This window comes from Mesoplodon bidens (genome assembly GCF_964165515.1).
Source record: "Mesoplodon bidens genome assembly, chromosome: 13".
Classification (NCBI taxonomy): Eukaryota; Metazoa; Chordata; class Mammalia; order Artiodactyla; family Ziphiidae; genus Mesoplodon; species Mesoplodon bidens.
Genome location: NC_138169.1, coordinates 66,171,612 through 66,195,383, shown reverse-complemented (window position 1 = coordinate 66,195,383; position 23,772 = coordinate 66,171,612). Strand labels below are relative to the sequence as shown.

The 23,772-nt window shown below is 49.5% G+C and overlaps 1 protein-coding gene across 1 annotated transcript in view; it reads left to right on the top strand.

Annotated features, from left to right (window-relative positions):
- MYO5B (myosin VB) overlaps positions 1–23,772 on the top strand; it is a gene marked incomplete at its 3' end in the record, with an annotated part of 387,279 nt that overhangs the window by 317,716 nt on the left and 45,791 nt on the right. The window contains exons 18-22 of the mRNA XM_081252328.1: positions 2,607–2,718; positions 8,777–8,988; positions 10,957–11,113; positions 12,977–13,216; positions 18,983–19,216. Of these exons, the coding sequence (XP_081108454.1) occupies positions 2,607–2,718; positions 8,777–8,988; positions 10,957–11,113; positions 12,977–13,216; positions 18,983–19,216 (955 nt within the window). The remainder of the gene's footprint in view (positions 1–2,606; positions 2,719–8,776; positions 8,989–10,956; positions 11,114–12,976; positions 13,217–18,982; positions 19,217–23,772) is intronic.

Genomic DNA, 23,772 nt, shown 5'->3' with positions numbered 1-23,772 from the left:
ATTTCCCCAGAGAAATTGCAAACTCATAGTGAGAAACAAGACAGATGAGAACATGGCTAACCGAACTGCAGGAGGTGGAAAGTGGCCTCAGAAAGCCACGCCGAAAGTGCTGAGCCACCTTGAAGGGAGAGCCCACACCCCGCTGGGCGGGCAGGAAGGAGTGCATGACCCGGGTGAAATACTGATGGTGGGCGTGGGGAGTAAGGACGCTTTTCATTCTCTTTGATTCTTGCCCAGATCCATCTTGCCCCACGTGGAAGTATCAGTAAACAGAATGGTCTATGTTTAAAACTTGGGGGCTGGTGCAGAAAGAGCCTGGAAAAAATTCAACAACGTTTGCATGTATTAAAAACAAAATGCATGTCTAATTTGCAGCTTATCCATCCAGCTCTCTGTTCCTGGGCTGCCAGTATTAGATCGGTCAGGGCTTCGGAGTTTTCTTGACATTTACTGTGTCTGACTGAAATCATTGAAGCTACGTTTAGCTGGGCAAATAACCTTAAGTGTTTCCATTTTTAAAGCTTCCTGGTAGAGATTTCCAGTAATTAGGTGGGTTTGGTTCATGGTCCCAAATGGCACAGAGCAGCAGAAACGCTACCTGGGCCCGATACCAGCACCCTCCGCCCACCCCCCTCCTGAAAGGGGGAACCCACACATCGTGAGCCCGTGGAGCAGGGCCATGCGCACACCTGGTCAGCTCTGAGCAGAACAGATGCCGTCATTCCCCTGTGACCTTGCATTTGTGACAGACAGGACCCATTGAAAAGGTAAAGGGCATGGAAACAAAGTATATTAGTGGATGTCAGGGTCTGGGGGGAGGGGAGAACAGGGAGTGGCTTATAATAGGTGTCGGGTTTCATTTGGGGGTGATGGAAATGTTCTGGAATTCAACATTGGGGATAGTTGCACGACTTCGTGAAGGTACTAAAAAACTATTGAATTGTATACTTTTAAAAAGGTACATCTTTACGGTATGTGTGTTATATCTCCAGCTGTTATTTTAAAAAAGGTAAGGCACAAGCCATTTTATGTAGAGAAAAAAAGAGATGAAAACAAAAGCCGTTTTGTTATTTGTACCTTCTCTGAGATCCGTGGCTGTGTTGCTGTGTTAGAAGACTTCCACCAAACCAGGCGAGTGTTTACAAAGGCAGGGAGAGGCTCTGAGCTCAGTCTGTTTTCCTTCTCGTCCCAGGGGGTGGAGATGGGTGGCCTGGGAGGGAGGGGGAACCCAAGGACCACACTGGCATGCGACTGTGGAGGGCAAGGGGAGCAGCTCTAGAAGAACCTGCTTCCAAGACAGTGTCCATCGCCCGCAGTGGCCCCTGATATTCCACAGTACTCATTTCTTTGGATAAAATTTCTAAGGGATCCCTTTTAAAAGCGAATGTGCTCCAGGAGAAGGGATGCAATCCATTTATTCTGTATTAATACTTTAGAATGAGGGAGATTGAATAACTGGACAGTCACTCAGCAAGGCCACAGGTGATGGTAAATGGTAACACACGATCTCCAGGCAGCACCTACATGATTTCCAAATGGGCAACGTGGACAGCATGTGGACCTGAAGGCAGAGTGTGTGTGTAGCATCTCCTGATGCCTCTGAAGGGGTGAGCATCTCTTGATGCCTCTGAGGACTCAGGAGTGGGGACAGATGGGCCGAATTCGCCTTCAGAGGGACTTAGACTGCAAATTCAGAGTCTCCTTCGAGTAGGATTGTGTTGCGACAGAACATGAGTTCCGCGCGAAGGCTGTGAGCGTCCCCTGAAAACTGAGATGAGAAGCGGGGAGAGTGTGAGCATCATGTGAATTGAGGTCGCTTTCAGGAGAAAGGGTCAGAGCCTGCCTGGAAAATTATGTCTTTGGTCATTGAAAAGACTGCATTTGCTTAAGTAGAGATCTCCTCAGAGGCCAAGGGATAAACTTAAGGCTCTCTTAAAGATTTCCTTCCAGAATGTACCAGAACAGCACTTACTTAAAAGGTAGTGAAATTATAAGTGCTCTTTATTTTATGTGCATTGATGGACATTTTCTTTACCGTGGGCCTGCATTACTCTAATAAACAGCAGGGGTGGTGTGGAATCATAAAGTCTACTTGCGGGAGAAAAATGCCTCCCTCTAAAATATACCAACATGTGTGAACAGTGTATCTCCAGGGCTTAGAATATGGCCTCTCTTTATTTGCTAATGTATGCTTTCCTGCATTAGAAAGTTTTCAATGAGCTATACTAGTTTTAGTTTTGTAAGAAGAAAAATCAAGCTGCATTCCAGGTAAGGCTCCCCCATTCCAGCAGCAATGGAGTGGAGCTCCACGTTTTGGGGCAGAAACCCCCAGTGAGTGGTTCTGCCTCTGGTCAGCCCTCCCAGGGGAGCCTCCAATGCTTCCTTTTTCTTTCAGTCTTCCAGCCATGATTCTATAACTTAACTACACACTGAAATTCTCAGAAGGCACCAAGGGAGAACAGAATGCCCCGGAACGTGTTTTGCTGCTCTGAGAAGGGCTTTGTGCCAGGCATACTGACCCCATGGGGTGCTGTCTGAGATCACCCATGGCCCTTGTGTGGCCGAGAGGCAGGATGTGTCCCCTGATGCACCGGTTTTCCCTCCAGGTGGGCCTACCATGACTTCTACAACCGATATCGGGTGCTGGTCAAGAAGAAGGAGCTCGCCAACACAGACAAAAAGGCCATCTGCAAGTCTGTGCTGGAGAGCCTCATTAAGGTGAGCTGGGCACGGCCGACTGCTGGGCTCCAGGGGAGACTTAGCCGCGGTGCCCTGGGAATAGGGGGGTGGGGGAGGTGTTAACTGCCTTTTTGCTCTTCATCCCTCATATGGAAACTGTTCCTGAGATATTAATCCATTTGCCTGCGTCGGCAACTGTAAAGGAGAAGCCCTTTCACCTGCCTGGAGAACTTTCTAGCCTTTCCCACATCACATCTCACATAGAAAATGAAATTGTTTATACAGCACGCTGGGGGTCATGATGAGGCTGCTCCTGGCTACAAGCTGCTGGCCGGGATCTCTGGCTTCCCCAAAGCCTGGGGCTCCACAGCTCAGCCCGACGGCACCAGTGCACCCACCCGGGGGCTCTGATCTGGAGCCCGGGCACAGCCTGGAAGCCAGCGGAGGGGAAAATAGCTGTGCTTCTGGTAGCTTCCTCACTGCAGAGCCGGCCTCAGGCCCACCCCCAGATGCTTGTTTTAAATAAGGCAGTGGATTTCATTTTATTTGAAACAATCTGAACTCAACAGCTGACACTTGGGACTGGAGAAGTATAGCAGAGCTCTTGGGGGCCTTTAGTGAGGGGCAGATCCTTGAATATTTCTTAGTTCCAGAGTATCCAGGGATTACAGCAGAGTATGATACTTGATGGTCTCAATAAAGGGCTAAATTATATCAAAAATCTTCCTTTAAGAAGGTAAGAGAATTACATCTAAATTTTTTAATTTCTAAGTATTGTTTTGCTAGGAATATCTATTCACCTGGAGTATAGCTCATTGCCAGATGATCAGCTTTTAAGGCCATATGTTATTTTGTGAAAGTGACACAGTCACCCTCACCGTTGTCTTAGCAGCTCAGGTCTGTGGCGGTAGACAGTGCAGAATACGGTGCTAAATATTCCATAGAGAGTAAGAGGACGACAGTCTCGTTAATTGAAGGTTGCAGTTGGTTCTTTGGACTCTGGTTAATTGAGGTTTTTGCTGTGGTGTATCTGTCAGTGTTTACATTTCAACATGTCCTCTTTCAACGGGTGAGAAAAATGTGTTCAAGGTCAACTGATTCTGGTTGACGTGGAGCGTCGGGAGTCTTCCTTCTCTACTGGTACCAGGAGCCTCTTCATGTAATCAAGGCTCACAAGTAGCCTGCTCTGCCATGGGTCTGCCTTCTCCTTTCTCCAGACTGTAGTTCCACATTTCCTCTGCCTTCCCTGGATTTCTCCAAGCTTCCAGCAGAACTGCTGCTTCCCAAACAGAGGGTACTCTGGAGGGGGCCCAGGTCAGACGGGCTGACTCAGCTTCCCCCACTCAGCTCCCCTCCAGCTAGCAGGACCGAGTGCCACTGCCCCGTCCTGCTCTTGATACGCTCAGGCCACTGGCTTGTTAATGCCCAGCTTCCGTGCTGACTCTGCCCTCCCGGTTTCCTCAATCCAGCACTCTCTGAGCCCATACCATGCTGTCCTGTGCTCCAGATGTGTCTCCTTTCTTTCAGAGGATGGTCTTTATATTGGCACTCTCCCCTAGTTATGAGTACTGAGCCTGACACACAGAAATAACTCACCAAACATTCGTGGAATGAGTGAACAAGTGAATTCCCTAAAGTATGTGAATACGTGCTGTTTCCTCTGCCTGAAGTGCTTTTTCCCTCTTTTACCTGTCCGGCCAGGTTTTACTTTCCCTCTAGATTGAGCTCTAAAATGCTTTCTGGTCTTTGAAGCCTGTTCCTGGCCTCCCAGACGGAGTTAGTCACTGGCTAACACTTCTCAACTTCTGTCTTCCTTTTTTTTTTTTTTTTTTTTTTTTTTGCGGTACGCGGGCCTCTTACTGCTGTGGCCTCTCCCGCTGCGGAGCACAGGCTCCGGACGCGCAGGCTCAGCGGCCATGGCTCACGGGCCCAGCCGCTCCGCGGCGTGCGGGATCCTCCCAGGCCGGGGCATGAACCCGTGTCCCCTGCATCAGCAGGCGGACTCGCAACCACTGCGCCACCAGGGAAGCCCCTGTCTTCCATTTTTGCGTTTCTCCCCTTGTATTGTAGTTAATGGCTTCTTTTTCATTTCACCAGACTCTGAACAACTAAATGGCAAGGGCCCCACTGTCATTTGTTCCCAGCACAGTAACTGGTCATCACAGGAGCTCTGATGTGAGCTCTTTTGCTCTTTGTGCAAGTGGCTGCATGGGTGACATGAGCTTGTCCTGATGAAACCTGCCACCAGTAGCTCACAGTTATTAAGCACTTACTAGGAGTCAGACACTTTTCTAACTGCTTCACACACTTCATCTCATCCTAACATTTCCTTACGAGAAAGATACAACATGATGCCTGTTTCACAGCTGAGGAAAACTGAGGCACAGGCAGCTGATATAAATTGCCCAAGGTGACTCAGGAGCCCCCACAGTCTAAACCACATCACCCGCTGAGTCTGACTGATTAATTAATGTCACTGTATAACTACCCTTCCTAGAGATGGAATAGGATCAGTGCATTAAGACTTCCCTAGTGACCTTCTATTTCCTTTTTTTGTTTGTTTATTCCCTTTTTTGGGGACCACATCTTCTGGTCACCAATGCTAAGTGACTTGGGACTTCAAGCAACTGAGACTTGGCAAAGCCACACGTTAGCCTAAAATGGCACATGCCAGCTCCCTGCCCTCTCCAGGAACGTGCCTAGTACATTTTACTTTATTTTATTTTATTTATTTATTTTAACATCTTTATTGGAGTATAATTGCTTTACAGTGGTATGTTAGTTTCTGCTTTATAACAAAGTGAATCAGTTGTACATATACACATGTTCCCATATCACTTCCCTCTTGCGTCTCAGTCCCTCCCACCCTCCCTATCCCACCCCTCTAGGTGGTCACGAAGCACCGAGCTGATCTCCCTGTGCTATGCAGCTATTTCCCACTAGCTATCTATTTTACATTTGGTAGTGTATATATGTCCATGCCACTCTCTCACTTTGTCACAGCCTACCATTCCCCCTCCCCACATCCCCAAGTCCGTTCTCTAGTAGGTCTGCGTCTCCATTCCCATCTTACCCCTAGGTTCTTCATGACTTTTTTTTTTCTTAGATTCCATATATATGTTAGCATACAGTATTTGTTTTTCTCTTTCTGACTGACTTCACTCTGTATGACAGACTCTAGGTCCATCCACCACACTACAAACAGCTCAATTTCGTTTCTTTTTATGGCTGAGTAATATTCCATTGTATATATGTGCCACATCTTCTTTATCCATTCATCCGATGATGGACACTTAGGTTGTTTCCATGTCCGGGCTATTGTAAATAGAGCTGCAGTGAACATTTTGGTACATGAATCTTTTTGAATTATGGTTTTCTCAGGGTATATGCCCAGTAGTGGGGTTGCTGGGTCATATGGTAGTTCTGTTTGTAGTTTTTTAAGGAACCTCCATACTGTTCTCCATAGTGGCTGTACCAATTCACATTCCCACCAACAGTGCAAGAGGGTTCCCTTTTCTCCACACCCTCTCCAGCATTTATTGCTTCTAGATTTTTTGATGATGGCCATTCTGACTGGTGTGAGATGATATCTCATTGTAGTTTTGATTTGCGTTTCTCTAATGATTAATGATGTCGAGCATTCTTTCATGTGTTTGTTGGCAATCTGTATATCTTCTTTGGAGAAATGTCTATTTAGGTCTTCTGCCCATTTTTGGATTGGGTTGTTTGTTTTTTTGTTACTGAGCTACATGAGCTGCTTGTAAATTGTGGACATTAATCCTTTGTCAGTTGCTTCATTTGCAAATATTTTCTCCCATTCTGAGGGTTGTCTTCTGGTCTTGTTTATGGTTTCCTTTGCTGTGCAAAAGCTTTTCAGTTTCATTAGGTCGTATTTGTTTATTTTTGTTTTTATTTCCATTTCTCTAGGAGGTGGTTCAAAAAGGATCTTGCTGTGATTTATGTCATAGTACATTTTAGAGCAGAGTGATTAGGAGAGAAGCAGTGACGAAGGTGGCCTGTAGGCCAGGCAGTAGGCACTTACCAGCCACATTCATTGGCCGGCAGCCACGGGACAGGGGCTACATCATGAGGTTGATCATGAGTGATAGTCTCATCTTGCAAGGATTGTAGGAATACCTCCATCTTTAGCCTGAATTTTTTTTTCTTTAACTCCACAAATGTGTATTGAGTTCTTCCTATGTACTAACCTGGAGTGGTCAGTGTGAGGGTTATTGAAAGAGTGTACTAGGTGGGCCCTGCCCTCCAGGACAGATGGTCATCTAGTGTTGGTTATAGACGTCACTGGCCGTCATGCAAACCTGAACCTTCATCCTGACGGTGAAGGAGCTTATTAACTAGCATCTACTGAGACCCAGAGAGCATGAGGAAGTATGTATGTGAGGAGCGTGAGAAGGAGATGTTATTAGAGAAATGGCGTGGTCTCGTAAGAGACCTCTGGCCTGGGAGTCCTGGGTCTCGGGTTCTATTCCTTGATATTTTCAGTGAGACCTTTGGCAAGTCACCTCAACCTTCTAGGCATCTGTAAAATAAAAGCAGTGGCTTGGGGTAGATTGCTAAGATTCCTTTCTACTCCCTCAGTCTCTGATTACTGGAGAAGCGTTCTCCAAAGATAACCTCTGATCGGTATGTGAAGAGTGTAGCCAGTTCTAGGGGTTACAGAAAGCAGGCCTGGGGTAGAAGTTCTCAAGACACCTGGGGGAAGGGGAGTGCAGCCATCAGGGCAGTGGTGATGGCTGTAGCAGGCAGGACCTTCAGAGAGATCCTCATTTGTAAAAACTGTGGCTCTGTGAACCAGACTGCCCTTTCCTTGGTGGTTTTTTCCAGAATAGGAAACGGAGCCTGTGTACTGTGGTTCCTGAGATGCAGCAGGCACCCCCCAGGCCCTAGCTCTGCTAAAGGCCTAGTAGCCAGGCTTGTCCCCCGACTGTGAGGGCTGAGCCGCCCACCTTTTGCTTCTGGAGCCCACCTCACTGAAGAGAAGTCTCCCCAGCCAGGGCAGTGGTGCAGGCAAGGCCTCGGCCGCTTCAAAGCTTCCCCACCCAGTCCAGCCCCTGTTCCTCCCGGCGTGAGCTGAGGGCCCTGAGCAGATGTGGGGATGAGAACCGGGTCCTCGCAACTCGCTCCTCCCAGCTTCACCGGCAGCCCGACCATGGAGGGGACAGTCAGTGACGATCTAGCCAGATGCTGTGTCCCAGCTCAGCCACGGCTCAGGCAGCCTGGCTTTCCTGTGCATGGAGCCAGGTTCCTGTTAGCCATCCAGGGCTTGGCCGTGAAGAGTGGTGACTCAGCATTATTTCAAAGCCATTTGTCAACATGAAATGTATCCTTGTGTGTGTGTTTTCCTTAGACCTTCGCTCATTATCTCCTCCTTAATTATGGTCTTCATGCCAAGTGAGCAAAATTAGATGAAGTTTATTTACAAAGAGTGCTCAGTTATCATGAGTTACCTATAGAGTATTCTAGCCCAGGCTCATCCGCATACACATGGCTGGGTTATCTTCCCTTATCCACCAGGGTGAGCGCAGGGAAGGACAATTAACTTTAACCTGAATAGATGTAATTAAAGATAGTAATTATATGTCTGAAAAAACCTCACAACATAGTTAGAAACCAAATAAAATGTATTTGGGGGTTATTTGCAATATATTCGTAATTTCCCACACCTGCCTCCTTTCACTTCATTCAGGCCTTTGCTTAAACATCACCTCCATAGAAACGCCTTGCTCGATTAGCCTATTTCAACATCTCCATCCCGTCCTCCAGCCCTTAGTTTATTGTCTTCGTAATCTTCAGCCCTGCCTGAAATGTACTGTGTCCTTGTTTGCTTGTCTGGCTGCCCTCACAGCGATGTCAGTTGCTGGCGGGCAGGGATCTTTTTCACGGCTGCATTCAGTGTCTGACCAGTAGTAGGGACAGGCTCGGGGTCTGTTAACACACTAACTCTCAGCATTTGTTGAAGGAGCAGGGGCATGTGACACCTGGCAAGGGAACTGTGCGTCAGAGGACCTGGGGTGGTAGGGGGCTTTCCCTTCCTGCTCACGGATGGTGAACCACCTCCCCTCCTTGCCTTGTAAAGGATCCTGACAAGTTCCAGTTTGGCCGCACCAAGATCTTCTTCCGGGCAGGCCAGGTGGCCTACCTGGAGAAGCTTCGGGCTGACAAGTTCCGGGCAGCCACCATCATGATCCAGAAAACCGTCCGGGGCTGGCTCCAGAAGGTGAAATACCGCAGGTTGAAGGCAGCTACCTTAACTCTGCAGAGGTACTGCCGAGGACACCTGGCCCGCAGGTGAGCTGAGCCAGGGCACATCTAAGGTAGCAGATTGGCGGTGAGGGTGGAGGGGCAGGGGGCTGGGACCAGCCCCGAGCTGGCTGGCCTCTCTCAGCCCCGGTAGTTAGAGTGGTTCCCGCTGGGCCCTGTCCACATCCGGCTTCCCCCAGCGGCTGGGCCACTCTCTCTCCTGCCCGTCTCACGTGAGCGTGTAGGTCTAGTTCCCAGGTCTCTTGCCTCCCCCAGTCCCTGTCCTAGGCTAGCACTGGCTGGTTTTCCCACAAAACCTCCATTTGCCCTTTGCTTAAACGCTTAAGTAAAACCATCTTCTTCTAGAAAGAGAGACAATTTCAGCCTTTCTGTCACAGTTAACATACACTCAGCTTTGTGATTTATACCACCAATTTCAAAATCCCTTGGGAGTTTGGTCAATAGGGCTGGCAAGACCCAGGGAGGTCCCTTCTATGAGTTTTTGCACTCAGCCAGCACAGAGAGGGCGAGACTTGTCTGACCACAAGCAGCTACCTAGGGGCAGAGCCTGAAGCCAGTCGGCTACCCTGACCCAGCCCAACACCATGCAGAAGAAGCTACTTTACTTTAAACGTCCCCTCCTCAGTGATGTCATTGGGTTGATGAAACGCTAAAGCGGTATAAGCATCTCCAGAGAGCAGAGGGATAGGCGTGGAGGACACCCCCGCCACGAGACCCATCCCTGGACCTTTACACAGGTCATCAGATTTTGGACCCAGCCCTAGTTCAAAATCAGTGACCTCTGCAGATCCGGATTTCCTTGGAGAAATGACAGTAATTGCCAGGAAGCCTTGCATTTGGAAGCCAAAGTTTCAGAAGTGGCTGCTCAGGCATCTCTGCTCGAATATATAAAGCAAGCCCAGAGCAGGCACCCTTTGTACCATAAAGTTAGAAGGTTACTCCAGCTCCCGCTCCTGTCCTTGCTGTTAGCTGTTTATCCGAGCAGAACTGGAGATGATGAACGCCATTAATTTACCTGTGAAGAGCTGAGAGATGGTCTCTGGAACAAAAGCTACAGAAATGAGAAGGTTGTCAGTAGTATCAACACCAAGTCATCATCCACAGTCAGGGCACCGCTGAGCACCCTTGTGCCGGGGGCTCTGACATGGGCAGCAAGCTGGCCTGCATTCTCCCTGCAGGGTGTTTGTATTCTAGAGAGACTGCTCAGGGAGAGCTGGACCAGGAATCGGACTCATTTCAGCAGGTAGAGCAGGGCCGAGTGGGTCACCTCCCACTCTGGAGCTGCGCTAGATGATTTCCAAGCCCCTTTCTAGCTCTTGATATTCTGACTCTCTAGTTGAGCATTTGCTATGAGCCTGATACCAAACAAAGCCCCAGAGGAGGGTAAAAAGTGTTGGACTGACTTTATGTCTGTCTTGAGGGGTGAGATGGAAAATGCGGAAATGAAACAGAGGAAAGTAGATGCCCATGTGCAGTGCATCCCCAGCAGAACGGGCTGGGAGATGAGAAAACAAAGAGGGGTCGCTGCAGGTCTGAGAAGGTTTTATTCATTCAGCAAATACTTACCATGTGCTACTATGCCAGACCCTGTACTGGATGTAGGGGTACCAGGATGCTTGAGACACGGCTTCTGACCTCTCCACACCCGATGAGCTCCAGGGACCAGACGGGGGTGTGAACGTGTGATGTCGTTGAGGACTGCCCAGGTTGCAGGAGGGGCTGGCGGGTGGGGGAGTGGACAGATGAGGATCAGAGATGATCAGACTTAGACTGAATTGTAAATATGTGGAAAGACGTTTTGCACACCACGGGGGAAGCCAATTCTGCTGTTCGGAGCTGAGCCTCAAGTCCCCAAGGCCTTGCTATAGTCGGTAACGGTGATGAGAGTTGGCTTGCCCTTGTGGTGTCCAGGCAGGGCCAGGGGGGGAGGGCCTCGCATTCGAGAGGGACCCAGAGGCCTCCGTCAGCCTGGCCCACTGCTCTCTCCCTCCCCAGGCTGGCCGAGCATCTGCGGAGGACCCGGGCGGCCGTGGTGCTCCAGAAGCAGTACCGCATGCGGAGGGCTCGCCAGGCCTACCAGAGGGTCCACAGGGCCACCATCGTCATCCAGGCCTTCGCTCGGGGCATGTTTGTACGGAGAATCTACCACCAGGTGTGTAGCCACCCTGAGGGACTCAGGCTGTAAACTCAGAACAAAGCAGCAGCACATGGGTTGGCACCAACATAAATGTTTCTTGGGCGCTTCTACCTTTTTTCTAAGTAATTTCACAACTCTGTTCTCACTGAATCCTAACCAAAGTCTCATGAGGTGTAGTGTCTCAAAAGTTCTCCAGAGAGACAGAACTGATAGGAGATGCGTGGATCTGTGTGTGTGTGTGTGTGTGTATTTATTATGAGGAAGTGGCTCATGCAGTCGTGGAGGCTGAGCAGTCCCCCCATCTGCTGTCTACAAGCTGGAGACCCAGGAAAGCCAGGGGTGTAATTCAGCCCGAGTCTGAAGGCCTGAGGACAAGGGAGCTGATGGTACACATCCAGTCTGAGGGCAGGAGGAGATGAGACGAAATGTCCCAGCTCAACAGTGAGGCAGGAAGAAGGCGAATTCCTCCTTCCTCCACCTTTTGTGCTATTCAGGCCCCCCGTGGATGGGATTATGCCCACTCCACAGGGGAGGGCAGTCCTCTTTGCTGAGCCCACTGGCTCCAATACTTCTCTCTCTGGAAACATCCTCACAGACACACCCAGAAACAGTCTTTAACCTGAGCATCCCGTGGCCAGTCAAGTTGACACATATTAAGTATCACAGGTAGGAAGGGTGCATATCACTGTACCCCTTCAACGGCTGTGAGATGCTCGGAGCAGCTGACTCACCTGCCCAAGGGCACTCGGTCAGCCCATGGCAGAGTCTGGTGACCTATCTGGGGCTCACACAGACTTGAGAGAAGGGGGCAGTATTGGGAGTCATCAGGCTAGCTCCTTCATTTAACTGGTTAGCAGCCTGAAGCCCAGTGAGGTGAGGTCAGGAGAAGGACCCTGACCTCCTCCCTGCCGGGCCATTATCCAATGAAGCTGAAAGACCCAGTTAGGTAGCCCCAAGTCAGGACACACCCCACCCGCACAACTGAAGCTCAATGCTAAGATGAAAGATGGATTGGAACGAAATGTCTAAAATGGTCTTTTGTTTTCCTAAAATGAACATCTACCTCATCTGTGATCAGAGAAGGTGTGATTTTCTAAGTAATAAAACTATAAAGCGTTACATTGATAATGAAAAAGCAAACGTGGTTAGGCCCCAGATGGAGCCCACCCGGGCCAGTGGGAAAAGCTTCTGTGAATATTCCTGGGAGATTGGTGACATCTGTGTGGTGTCACCATGGATAGGACAGGTGGCATTTCAGAGGCACTAGGGTTTGAACCCAGCTCATCTCAGAGCTGTGATACTGGGCATGTTAGTCTTTCAACATGTTTATTTATTCATTCCACAAATATTTATTTGCAGGGCATTAGAGTGAGAACACTGATGATGCTTTAATTTTCTGAGTGGTTCTTTAACTGGATAGGAAAAAAATAAAAACAAAAACAGTGAATTGCAAGCCAAGTTTGTAATTGTAAGCCATTTAACCCACTCAGCAATCTCACTTGACAGTGTCACTTCATCTCTCCCGCTCACCGTCACCAGGAGGGGATCCACATCTGTTGAATGGGGGGCTTATCAGCTGGATAATCCTTAAGCCCCTCCAACTTTGAGGGTTTTAGACTGTGGTTTCCTAACCAATAAAAAGTTTAAAAAAAAAAACCAGAAAACTAGAAAGGAGAGTTTGACAGCTGATTTCCTGTAGGTACACAGGCTGCCAAACTTAGTTACAAGTTGTTCTATAAAATAAATGGCCACCAAAGCCCTAAGCCATAGGGAGGCTGTCTTCTCACTGACCTTGGCTCTCTCCCCAGAGCAGTACATGAGCCCCTTGCTCCCGTCCTGCAGTGCAAACCCACCAGGTGTGTGCTTGTCCCCTGCCAGGTCCTCAGGGAGCACAAGGCCACCATCATCCAGAAGCACGTGCGGAGCTGGATGGCTCGCAGGTCCTTCCAGCGGCTTCGGGGCGCGGCCATTGTCATCCAGTGCGGCTTCCGGAGGCTCAAGGCCAAGCAGGAGCTGAAGGCCCTCAAGATTGAGGCCCGCTCAGCAGAACACCTAAAACGCCTCAACGTGGGCATGGAGAACAAGGTGGTCCAGCTACAGCGGAAGATCGATGACCAGGTTGGTGTCTTGAGCTCCCACCCAGGGGGTGGGACTGTGGGGAGACTCCACGGGCATGTTTGAGAGAGACCCATGGCTTCCCCAGGGAGCTCTCATTTGATCCCCACAAGACTTCATGAGGCCATTTTACAGATAAGCAAATTGTGGATCGGGGGCATCAAGCACTTGGCCAAGGTCACAGAATTAGAAAGTGCCAGAACCAGCACTCCAGCCCAGGTCTTCTGATCCCACAGCCATAACGAGGGTGATGCTGGTTTTTTAACCCCAAATGTCACTAAAGTGTCAGTCCTTTCCTGTGTCGTGGCTAAGATGGGTTTCCAGAGTTGAAAGCAGGCTCACTGGTACCTTGCTTGTAGGGTATTAATGGCCTCAGGACCAGGCTCTTGCAGTGCCCTGGAGGGTTTCAGGTGCCTCCTGAGAAAAGAAAGAAGAAGATGGAGCAAAGGAAGGGGGGAAACATGCTGAAGGCGTGTGGTATGTGGTGTGGAGGAAGAGAGTTGGAGTTGGGCCACCAGGCAGTGCTTTGGCAGTCACTGGTTTTATTGTACCTATTCTATGCTAGGCACTTTTTTAAGCTTCTCATGATCCCAATAGGGCAAGAAAATAAATGAGCCATTTTATACCTAAACCAGCTGCCCTAAACAGGAGCCCAAAAGTGGTTAAATGTTCCTGCCTTTCTGTTCTTGCAAAAGATGGCTTCTGGAGAAGAAATTGTCACCCTGGGTGTCTGTCTGTATGTGAGTTCTACAGGTGTCTTATTTGGCTTGGTTCCCTAATGGGGAAGCAAGACAGAAAGCTCAGTGCAGGATGGAGGACACTCAATACATACCTGGCCCTGGTTGGCCCACAGTGATAGGTCAGGTCAGGGAGGAAGACATATCTACCCAGAGCATCAGGAGTGGATAGGAAAAGGTCTGTACTCTGGGATCGGCCATTTGGAAAACACAATCACAAGGAGGACCTAGGGTTGTATTATTATTATCATTGCCATTATTATTATTATTATGGCTATTGATGACTGGCCAGGAACGACATTTGCATAGTCAAATTGTGCCAATTAACCTTCTGAGCAAGGTATAGTCAGAGGGACGAGCAGATTTTGTTGGCACTGCTGCACCCTGCCAGGAGCCCCATGTACTGCCCGGCCGCCTCGGCCCTGGGTTCCAGCCATAGGGCCCTGCATTGTCATTGCTGATTTCTCAAGTTGACTTGAGAGGTTAAGAATAAATCTGGTATTTTATACTCCATGTGCTGGAACATCAAAGAGAAGCAGATTTAAAAGGCCTATTTTTAAAAGAGCTTTTTGCCTTCAGCTTCCTGCTTGGCAAACATCTGTGAGTCGTGGCAGGTGTTGCCCTGTGTGCAGAGGGTAAGGAGGAGAGGCGGGGGGGGCGGTTAGATCTTGCTTTCTTGTGTCCCTCCCCATGTTGCCTGACTGTGTGCTAGGCGCTGTTCTCATGTGTTAACTCATTTGATCCTTACCACAACCCTGTGAGATTTAACATTAGTCCCGTTTTAAACAGGCACAGAGAGGTTAAGTAGCCCGCAAGGCCACACAGCTAGTCAGTAGCATGGCTCGGATTGAAACCTGGCAGTTTGGGTCCAAAGAATGTTCTGCTGCCTCCAGCCAAATTTTAGGATATCTGCGTATTAGGGGATTCTTCAGACATGTGAGAATTCCTCAGAACAAGGAAGACCCTTAGCTTTGTTCGGGGTTCATTCGCATAGACAGCGTCGTCCTTGGACAGTGGGGCGTGTGACCCAGTGGCAAAGGACATGCTTGGTGCTGTGTCGTGAGAGGAGTCATCAGCGTAGTCCGTGGCACCAGGGCTTGTTTTATTGCAGCCTCTTAGCAGGCAGGGCTAGCCTTTGTAAGTGAATGGGTTTCTGTTCTTTCTTTATGGCTGGAGACAACTCAGGCAGCTGCTCCCCTGACACACAAGGTTCTTAGCCAGGAGGAAAGGATACACGTGTGCCAGGAACAACATAGGTGAAGGCATCCCAAAGTATTTGTCAGAGCAGCATGAGGTGTAGTGGACAGAGTCCCAGCTGGATGGAGGTTTGAGTTCTGTCTCAGTTATACGTGCAACCAGAGCTGACAGCTTGGGGTTATGGCCGAATCTCTGATTAGGCCTTGAGTTCCTCAGAGACAATTGGCCTAAGATCTCTAACTTCTAGCCCAAAAATTCACTGATGCCATAAAGTGGCTAGTAAAGTGGTTCCCAACTCCAGACTGCCATGAAGAATCACCAGGGGGAGCTTTTTTTAAAAAGTATCCCCACTGCCAAGAAGTCAGCAAAGGAGGAAACTGAAAGATAAAACCAGGGTAAGGTTAGTGCCCAGAATTCATGTTTAAGGTTTTGTGCACCCAACTAAAGAGACAAGATGCAAAATTTGCGCGAAGCTCCCAAGCAAACAGAAAGAAGGGAACAGGATCCCTTGAGAGCTGTTGAAAGAGTTTAGGAGGGTTTGGAGCTGTCCGTGGTGCTGAGACAGTTTTCCTGAGGGTTTTCAGAATCTGTGATGTAATAAACCACATCCTTCACAATATCCTTCAGCAGTAAGTTCAGTGACAGTTCCTGGGATGATTTCTTGCAGTGTTCCTGGTGTAGGCCTGTGGTGTGACATTTTTCAGCCAAAATGATGTAACCTATGAACTTGGCTCTCTATCAATCTGGCTTTATTCAAGCATAGCATGTAGAGTGAGAAGCCCAGTTGAGGTAACAATATTTTTTACAATGAGGGTCAAGTTCCTTAGACCTTTATGAGTATAAGGCTATATTTAAATATATTTTATTTCATATATGAAAATATGATGCAAATGTATGGATTCAGTCAGTAACCTCTATATTTATTTATTTATTTTACAACATATTAAGATTCTTTTTTTTTCCTATTTCAAAAAAATTTTTATTGGAGTATAGTTGATTTACAATGTTGTGTTAGTTTCAGATATACAGTAAAGTGGGTAAGTTATACATATACACATACCCACTCTTTTTTAGATTCTTTTCCCACATAGGTCATTACAGAGTATCGAGTAGAGTTCCCTGTGCTATACAGTAGCTCTTACTAGTTATCTATTTTATATACAGTAGTGTGTATGTGTCAATCCCAGTCTCCCAGTTTATCCTTCCCCTCTTTCCCCCCTGGTAAACATAAGTTTGTTTTCTACATCTGTGACTCTGTTTCTAAGACAAATATCATATGATATCACTTACATGTGGAATCTTAAAAAAAACTTATTTACCTTTTAAATCAGTTTGATTCAGTGTACTCAGTATGCACTCAGTAAACATTAGTTAATATTTTTCATCCATGTACATTTGAAAAATCGTATGTGACAAGTCACAGTTTTATGTCCTTCTGTGCCTCAGTTTTCTCAACTGTGAAATGGAGATATTAATCAGCCTTACTACATAGGGTTTTTGTGAGAAGAGAATGAGTTAATAGATGTGAATCATGTAGTACAGTGCCCTTGAGCAGTGGCGCAGAGTAAGCATCCTCTCGGGATGTCTGAGGAGCTCGAGGAGAACAGGGGTCCATATGGAAATCCCCAGCCCCCTGCTGTCAGGGAAGGGCCCTCGCTGGAGGACAGAGCTGGCCAGGTCTCGGGTCACACTGACAAAGGCAGCTCCAGGGAGCCTGGCCTGCCATCACAGGGAGGGTTTCCGGGGTCTATGAGAGAGCAAGTGCCCCTCACCACTCCCTGTGCCAGGCTTGGCTGCGCGGCCATGGGTTCCATGGCGTGAGGATGAGGCAGGAAACTGCTGGGCCCTTCTGGGGTCCTCCTTTCTAAAACCATGCCTCCGGAACAGGAAATGTGCAGCTGTTAGGAATCTCCCACCCACACCCCAGGCGGCCGGCAAAGAGTTTGGAGCATCTCTCCCAGGGGGTCCCTAGAGAACTGAATGATGAAGAAGCTGCCCTTTATCAGGAACCAACTGGGTGCCGGGTCCCAGGGAAGCCCTTAATCTCCCTGAGCCTTGATAAAACCCTATGAGGAAGGAGTTACAATTATCCGTCTTTCACACCTGAGGAAGCCAGGCACAGGGAGGTGGAATGACCTGACCACACGTTCGCGGCTGATCAGGATAGAGCTGCGGTCTGAGCACACGCCTGTCTGGGTCCAGTCTCTTAACGCCCCAGCTTCCCAGAGCCTCGCCTCAGCGTGCGTGTCGATGAAAGCAAAGAGCTGGCCTCCTAGACATGTTATCTTTGTGTGAGGGTCCTGGGGTGTCATCGCTGCCCATAGCAGGATGTCACCCTCATGTCGTGTGCCTCTCTGCACCCCACACCTGCTCCATCTAGAGGCCTCCACAGCCCCGTCCTCCTTCCCACCTTCCCGGGGATCTGACCCAGGCTGCAGCACCTGGAGGAACGTCACTTCCCGCCCAGAGCAGAACAAAGTCAAGGTGGCTAGTCCAACACGTGTTCCCTCCCTGAACCCCACCCCCCTTGTGCAGAGACTCTTCAGCTTCCTGGGAGACCCAGACCTGGGTGGGCAGTGCAGATGGCACAGGCGTTTTTAAACAGATGCTATCTAATTGGATTTCTTATTTGTGATTACTCAGAGCAAGGCTGACTGCCAGACCAGACATAAGGGCGTGTCAGGTAATAACTGGGAGGCTTCCACGACTGTGGGAGGATCTTTCTGTGCTGGATCAATGAGGGAAATGTACCGCGTGGATACCAACAGTGGGTCTCAGCCTTCAGGTCCCATGGTGTTCATGGTGTTGTACTGGGTCCAACAGCTGTTCTTTTGCTACTCCTTGCTGCTTTCCATGAAGCTTCATTGCTGGTGTGAATTAGTCATTGGTTCCTGATGCCCCAGCTTGTTGGTAGTTTAGCCAGTAGCTCTGTTCTCCTTGGAGCTCCTGCAGAGAATAGCAACGAAGACTTATCAATGACTGTTGCTTGCTTGCTTGGTTATTGGGAGAACCCTACTTCCTCCACTCCACTTTCCCTGCTGGCCACTTTGAGCTGATGTGCTCAACTGCAGCACCGCTTTCTGCCCATGTTTACACTAGCACTTGACACTGGCCCTGGGTCCTCAGGGCTTCCTCTGTGTGAGCTCATCCACAGTCTGCCTGCCAGTCCCCCTCCGTACCTCTGCCAGGCACCGGGGGAACGCTTCTCACTTACCTATTGCTTGAGTGGGTACATGATTGGGTACCTCGTCGGCAGGGACGGGTTCTGCCAGGGCGTCAGTTTCTGGAGTCAGAGTCTTACAGAATAAGCTGACAGGTGGTGGGAGGGATCCCTAGGCCCCATGGAGGACCTCCTTGGAAGAGGGGATGCTGAAGAGGTCCTTTGTCTCAGAGCCAGCGATTAGGTTGCAGCTCTTTGTGCTGGTGAGTCCAAGGACAGGAGGGCCCAGCACGAAAGAGCAGGGAATCCTGGAAAGCAAAGGCTGCAGTTCCAAGAAGCCAAAAACATTGTTCCTGCAACTTAAACACCGGGCGTAAGATCCCTCCAGCCGGACACAGAAGGCTAACCGCTGTCGGCCAGCGGCCAGCTCCGTCACAGCTCCTAAACAGTCCTTGAATGTCAGTCCTGGTGCTTTTTCTTTTCCTTTATTTCTCCTAGGTTCACAATAGAGCTTTGTTAGGGAGATGCCAAGAAAGCACTCAAGCATTCGGTGATTGTGAGGTCTAATACCGCCTTGGACGTGCCTTTGTTGATTGCCTTCGTGTTTGTTCCTGTCCCACTAACCTTGCTCTCCGCCTCCGTTTCCCCCCTCCCTGTTGGCCGGTGCCCTTCCAGAACAAAGAGTTCACGATGCTGTCGGAGAAGCTGTCAGCCATGACCTCCACACACGCCTCGGAGGTAGAGAAGCTGAAGGGAGAGCTGGCCTGCTACCAGCAGAGCCAGGGTGGGGGCAGCAGCCCGCAGCTGCAGGAGGAGGTCGAGAGCCTGCGGACAGAGCTGCAGAGGGCCCACTCGGAGCGCAAGGTCCTGGAGGACACCCACACCCGGGAGAAGGATGAGCTGAGAAAGGTGTGTCGGGGCCAGAGGGGCAGCTGGGTGGAGGCTGGCTAACGGAGCACCCCTCCGAAGTGGTTTCTTCTTCCAGCTGTTACACTGCCATGGACTTTACTGGGGCTCATGCCCAAGACTGAGCATCCCTCTGCATTTAGATGTAAAGTGCCACTGCTTTGGGGGAGCCCACACAAGCACGTGTCCATTCACCTGACAAGTGCTGATTGAGTTTCTGCCATGACCTGGACATGATGGCATACCCTGAAAGGTTACACACATGTGACTTTGGGCATGTTCCTTATAGTCTAGGACTAGCCACTGAGTCCGCTCTGCAGTCCGAGTTCCTGTTGGCAGGAGAGACGGTACAGAGGTAGTGGCCTTTCTTCTTAACATTGCCTGCAGGGATTAGGGGCAACCTCTGGGCATCCCTTCCCATAATCATAGTGCTTTGGGGAATTTGCCTTAAGTCGAAGTGTTCATAGTTTCAGCCTGACTAATCTCCTCTGGTTGGTGTGCTCTGTAGGTTTACTTTCCACCCCATAAAACGGTATTGGACCCCACTCCCCCATCTCAAATGTCAGGATACAGAGATTCCCTTCTCCACTGCCAAGATAGCTGTTCAAACCAGGGGAGTCCCACGTGCCCCTGCAGAGCCTTCCACTGTCTCAGGACGCTGCTTCTCTCCCCCATCTTTATGGCAACCCGCAGCCACAGGGAAGATGGCACACTGCCCACTTATTTAGTTCCTGTCCGTCACTGGAGAGTCACGATGGGCTAAGAATCTAAGAGAGAAGGACTCAGTGTTCCTAACATTGAAATAATAATTTTCAGTGTTTAAAAATTGGGGCAAGCTGAATGCTGCCACAGAAAGCATCCTGAGGTAGACACAGGAGTTTCCAGATTCTCATCCCTGCATTGCCATTACCAAGTGCATGCAGGAAATCTCACTGGCCTTAGTTCCCTCATCTGTTTTTAAATAAAAAAAAGAAAAGAAGAAGAAAGGTTGGTTTAGATCATTTTTTAGGCCCCTTCTACTTGCAGCTAGTCAGCTCCATGAGATGGTATTTGATGGTTTCTAGAAGGAAAAAGAACCTCCCTCAGCCCTGCTCTGTAGTGCCTCTCTCTTCCTGTGCCCAGTTAACCTTCTCCTGGGCTGAGCCCTCAGGCACAACCGGGAAATAGGGGGACTGCCATCCACCTGCGGACCCAGCTCCTGCTGGGCTTGCCTACGTCACTTCCTGTCCTGGGCAGAACTTCCCCACCGTCAGCCACCGCTTTCCCCAGATCCCAGGGGGTTTCCCAGAGTCAGAAGGGGGATCCACACGGGGATTAGGTGACGAGGAAATTGAGACATAGGACTTACCGCTGCAGGCAGCCTGGCACAAAAGAGGCCACCCTGCAGCCTGTTGCCCAGATAAACCTGCCAGTTCACCCACCACGCCTGGAGTAGACTTCATTCTTGGGGTAAAGCACATGCTTAAGGAAACTCCTGTTACAATGTAGCTACAAGCCTGTAACCTAGAAAGCATGGAATTCCAAACTTGTTGTTTATGGATCCTTGCTAAGAGATAGACAGTAACCCTTGTATGTGAACAAAAGACAAGATGGTGAAATCCGCAGGCAGAGAGAAGAGGCCAAGATTAGAACTGGAAACTCTTGAGATTGGTGACCCTGGGAGAAAAAGAAAAGCAGGTTCCCTGCACATGGGTGCTGGTCACATGAGACGCTGGGAAGTCTGTTAACCCAGCAGATCACAAAACTGGGGTCTGCGGTCTCCGCCTCCACAGAGGGCACTTGACTCATGGACTCCCCGGGCTCCTTCTCTGCTTCCCCTGGGGCACTGTGATGTGGGGAGTCAGAGTACTTTTAAAGTATCCACGTCTCCGTCCAGGGAACCGAAGGGTTTATAATACCCCGTGAACCAAATAAGGAAGCGGGCTGCCTCCTCCTCTCCTTTGGAAAAATTGTTGCTATTGAAGTCTGGACCTGGGTCTTAAATATCAATACAATGAGAGCTTGGTCCTGGCAAGAAAAAAGAAAAATTCAAGGGCACTGCCAAAACGGGAATAGCAGGCACAGAGGCAGAACAAGAAAAGCACCTTCCCTGACTCCAAATATAAGCAAGTCCCAAGCTGGTAACTTAAGAAACTGGCGTGAAATGATGAAGTGCGATGTCCATCTTTTTCCAGGAGGAGAAAAAGTGGAAGCAGATTTTTCTCTTTCTCTAAGGTCTTCCAAATGTTTATTCTGGTGGCTGTGGGGTAGGGCAGGTAGGGGCTGGCTTTTTCCCCCTCTGGTTCTTCTCTGCCTAGTCTGGGTTTAATATTTAGCAAAGGTACCATGTCCAGTCTTAACAAACGCTGAATAATCAGACAGTTGGTTTCTTCTCTGGCTTGTCCAGCAGCCTGCTCCTTGCTGAACAAGATTGATGAGACGGGCGAAGCAGGGAGGGAGCTGGCTGCTGGTAGATGTTTGTTTAATGGATTTGATATTTCTGTCAGCAAATGTTGTATCGGAACTGGCATCCTGGTAAACTCGGGGCTCCCCGCTTCTGACAGCATTCTCATTGTCAGGCCACATGGCCATGCTGCCTCGGACTGTGGGAGGCCAGGCCTCCCTGGGGGCAGAGCCTGGGCATGACGCACCCCCATCAGCTGCAGAAGTTAGCTGACAGTCGTTCTATTAAAGGTGTCCTGTTGGGGCCCCTCCCCGGAGTGGTCTGCACCTCGGCCTGGAGCCTCCTTTCCTTTTAGCTGTGGGATGTGTATTTTATTCCTTCTTAAAGCTATCAGTGATCCCTGCGCTGACGGACTTGTGCAGCTGTGCTGTTTCCTATCCCTGATGAAAGAGACATGAGTCCCAGGGCTGCCCTTGACACAGAGGCAATGGCTCATTATCCAGAATCTGCTCTGCTGGTGAGGCCAGCACGGCCTGGCTCAGAGCAGGGCTGTGGGTGGGTGAGAAAGAGCAGCCCACAGCTAGGTCCCTGGCTCTGAGCGAGGGTCCTTGACACTTGTGAGCCCTGCAGGCCTTGAGTGTTCAGGCTGGTGCAGTTGGGGTTCTGTGTTGTATTGTGTCATCGGCCTTGGATAGTTCCAATGTAAAGGTTTTGTGTTTTTCCAAATAGAAGTAAAAAGATCTGCCTTTGGGGGTAGGGGAGTTCTCACAGTGGAATGTTTTGAGTCTTTCCCCACCAAAGATACAGAACAGGACTTCTTTGGCCCATTAAGACGCAGAGTTGTGCTACCAGCAGGCTTCATGGTTCACAAGGAGGCTGATGGTTGTTAGAAAGAGGACCCCGTGCCGTCTCATGGAAGGACATTATCTCACTGCAGAAATCATGGAAGCTCACAGCCCTTTGTTTATTCAGTAGTTATTTATTGCGTGTATTTGTTAGGCACTGTTCTGCACACTGGTGCAAAAGTAAGCAATTTGAAAAGTCCTCATTCTTAGGGAGTGTAAATATTTGGGGGTTATGGGAGAATATACAGATGGGAATCAAATACAAATTATCCCTCATGTGCAATAAAGAGAAATAGGGGCTTCCCTGGTGGCTCAGTGGTTGAGAGTCCACCTGCCGACGCAGGGGACACGGGTTCATGCCCCGGTCCGGGAGGATCCCACATGCTGCGGAGCGGCTGGGCCCGTGAGCCATGGCCGCTGAGCCTGCGCGTCCGGAGCGTGTGCTCCGCAAATGGGAGAGGCCACAACAGTGAGAGGCCCACGTACCGCCAAAAAAAAAAAAAAGAAGAAGAAGAAGAAGAAAGAGAAATAAAGCAGAGTAAAGGGATAGAGAGGAAGCTTTGGGGCCAGGGAAGGTGTGTTTCGTTCAGACTCCCTCTGAGAAGATACCTGAGTGAGGTGAGGAGTGAGCCATGGGGACTTCTAAGGAACAGGTGACAGCAGGTGCGTCAGCCCTGAGGTGGGAGTAGGCTGGGTGGGTTTAAGGACCAACAAGGAGGCCATCGGGCTGAGGTGGACAGAGGAGGGTAGGAAGGTGGTGAGATCCCATCAGGAAGGGTCTTCTGACCTTGAAGGCAACATTGGCCGTGAGCCCTCCAGAGAGATGAGCAAGTCTGTCTGATGCACTTGGTCCCTGCAGCACACACCAGGTCCCTCCCGCCCCGAACGCCTTCCTGGAACTCTGCTGTCGGAACCAGGCGTTTGAGGCCTGCTCCAGGCTTCGACGTCGCTGTCCTTCATATGTCAGCCTTCTGACCTGTCAGGGTGCAGGGTGGCCTAGTGGTTACGAGCTGGACCCGGTCTGCTCAGGGCCACAGCTGGCTGTGGTTTTCTACTAGAAGACTTGCATTTGGCTCTTTTTACAGTGCAAAAACCCAACTTGAAAAAAATAAGTCAAAACAAAACCAAAAGCCCAGAGCTACATTGTATCCCCAAACATTATCACTAGTAAAGGCAGTTACTTAACTGAGGCATTTGTTTCATTTAACTTACCAGGGACTAAACTAGCCTGATTTACACCAGTGTTGGTTCTCATGATCTGTCCCCAGTCACCTTTTAGAGGTAAGAAACACTCCCAAAAATATTGCCGTACAAGAGTTAAAAGACCCCTC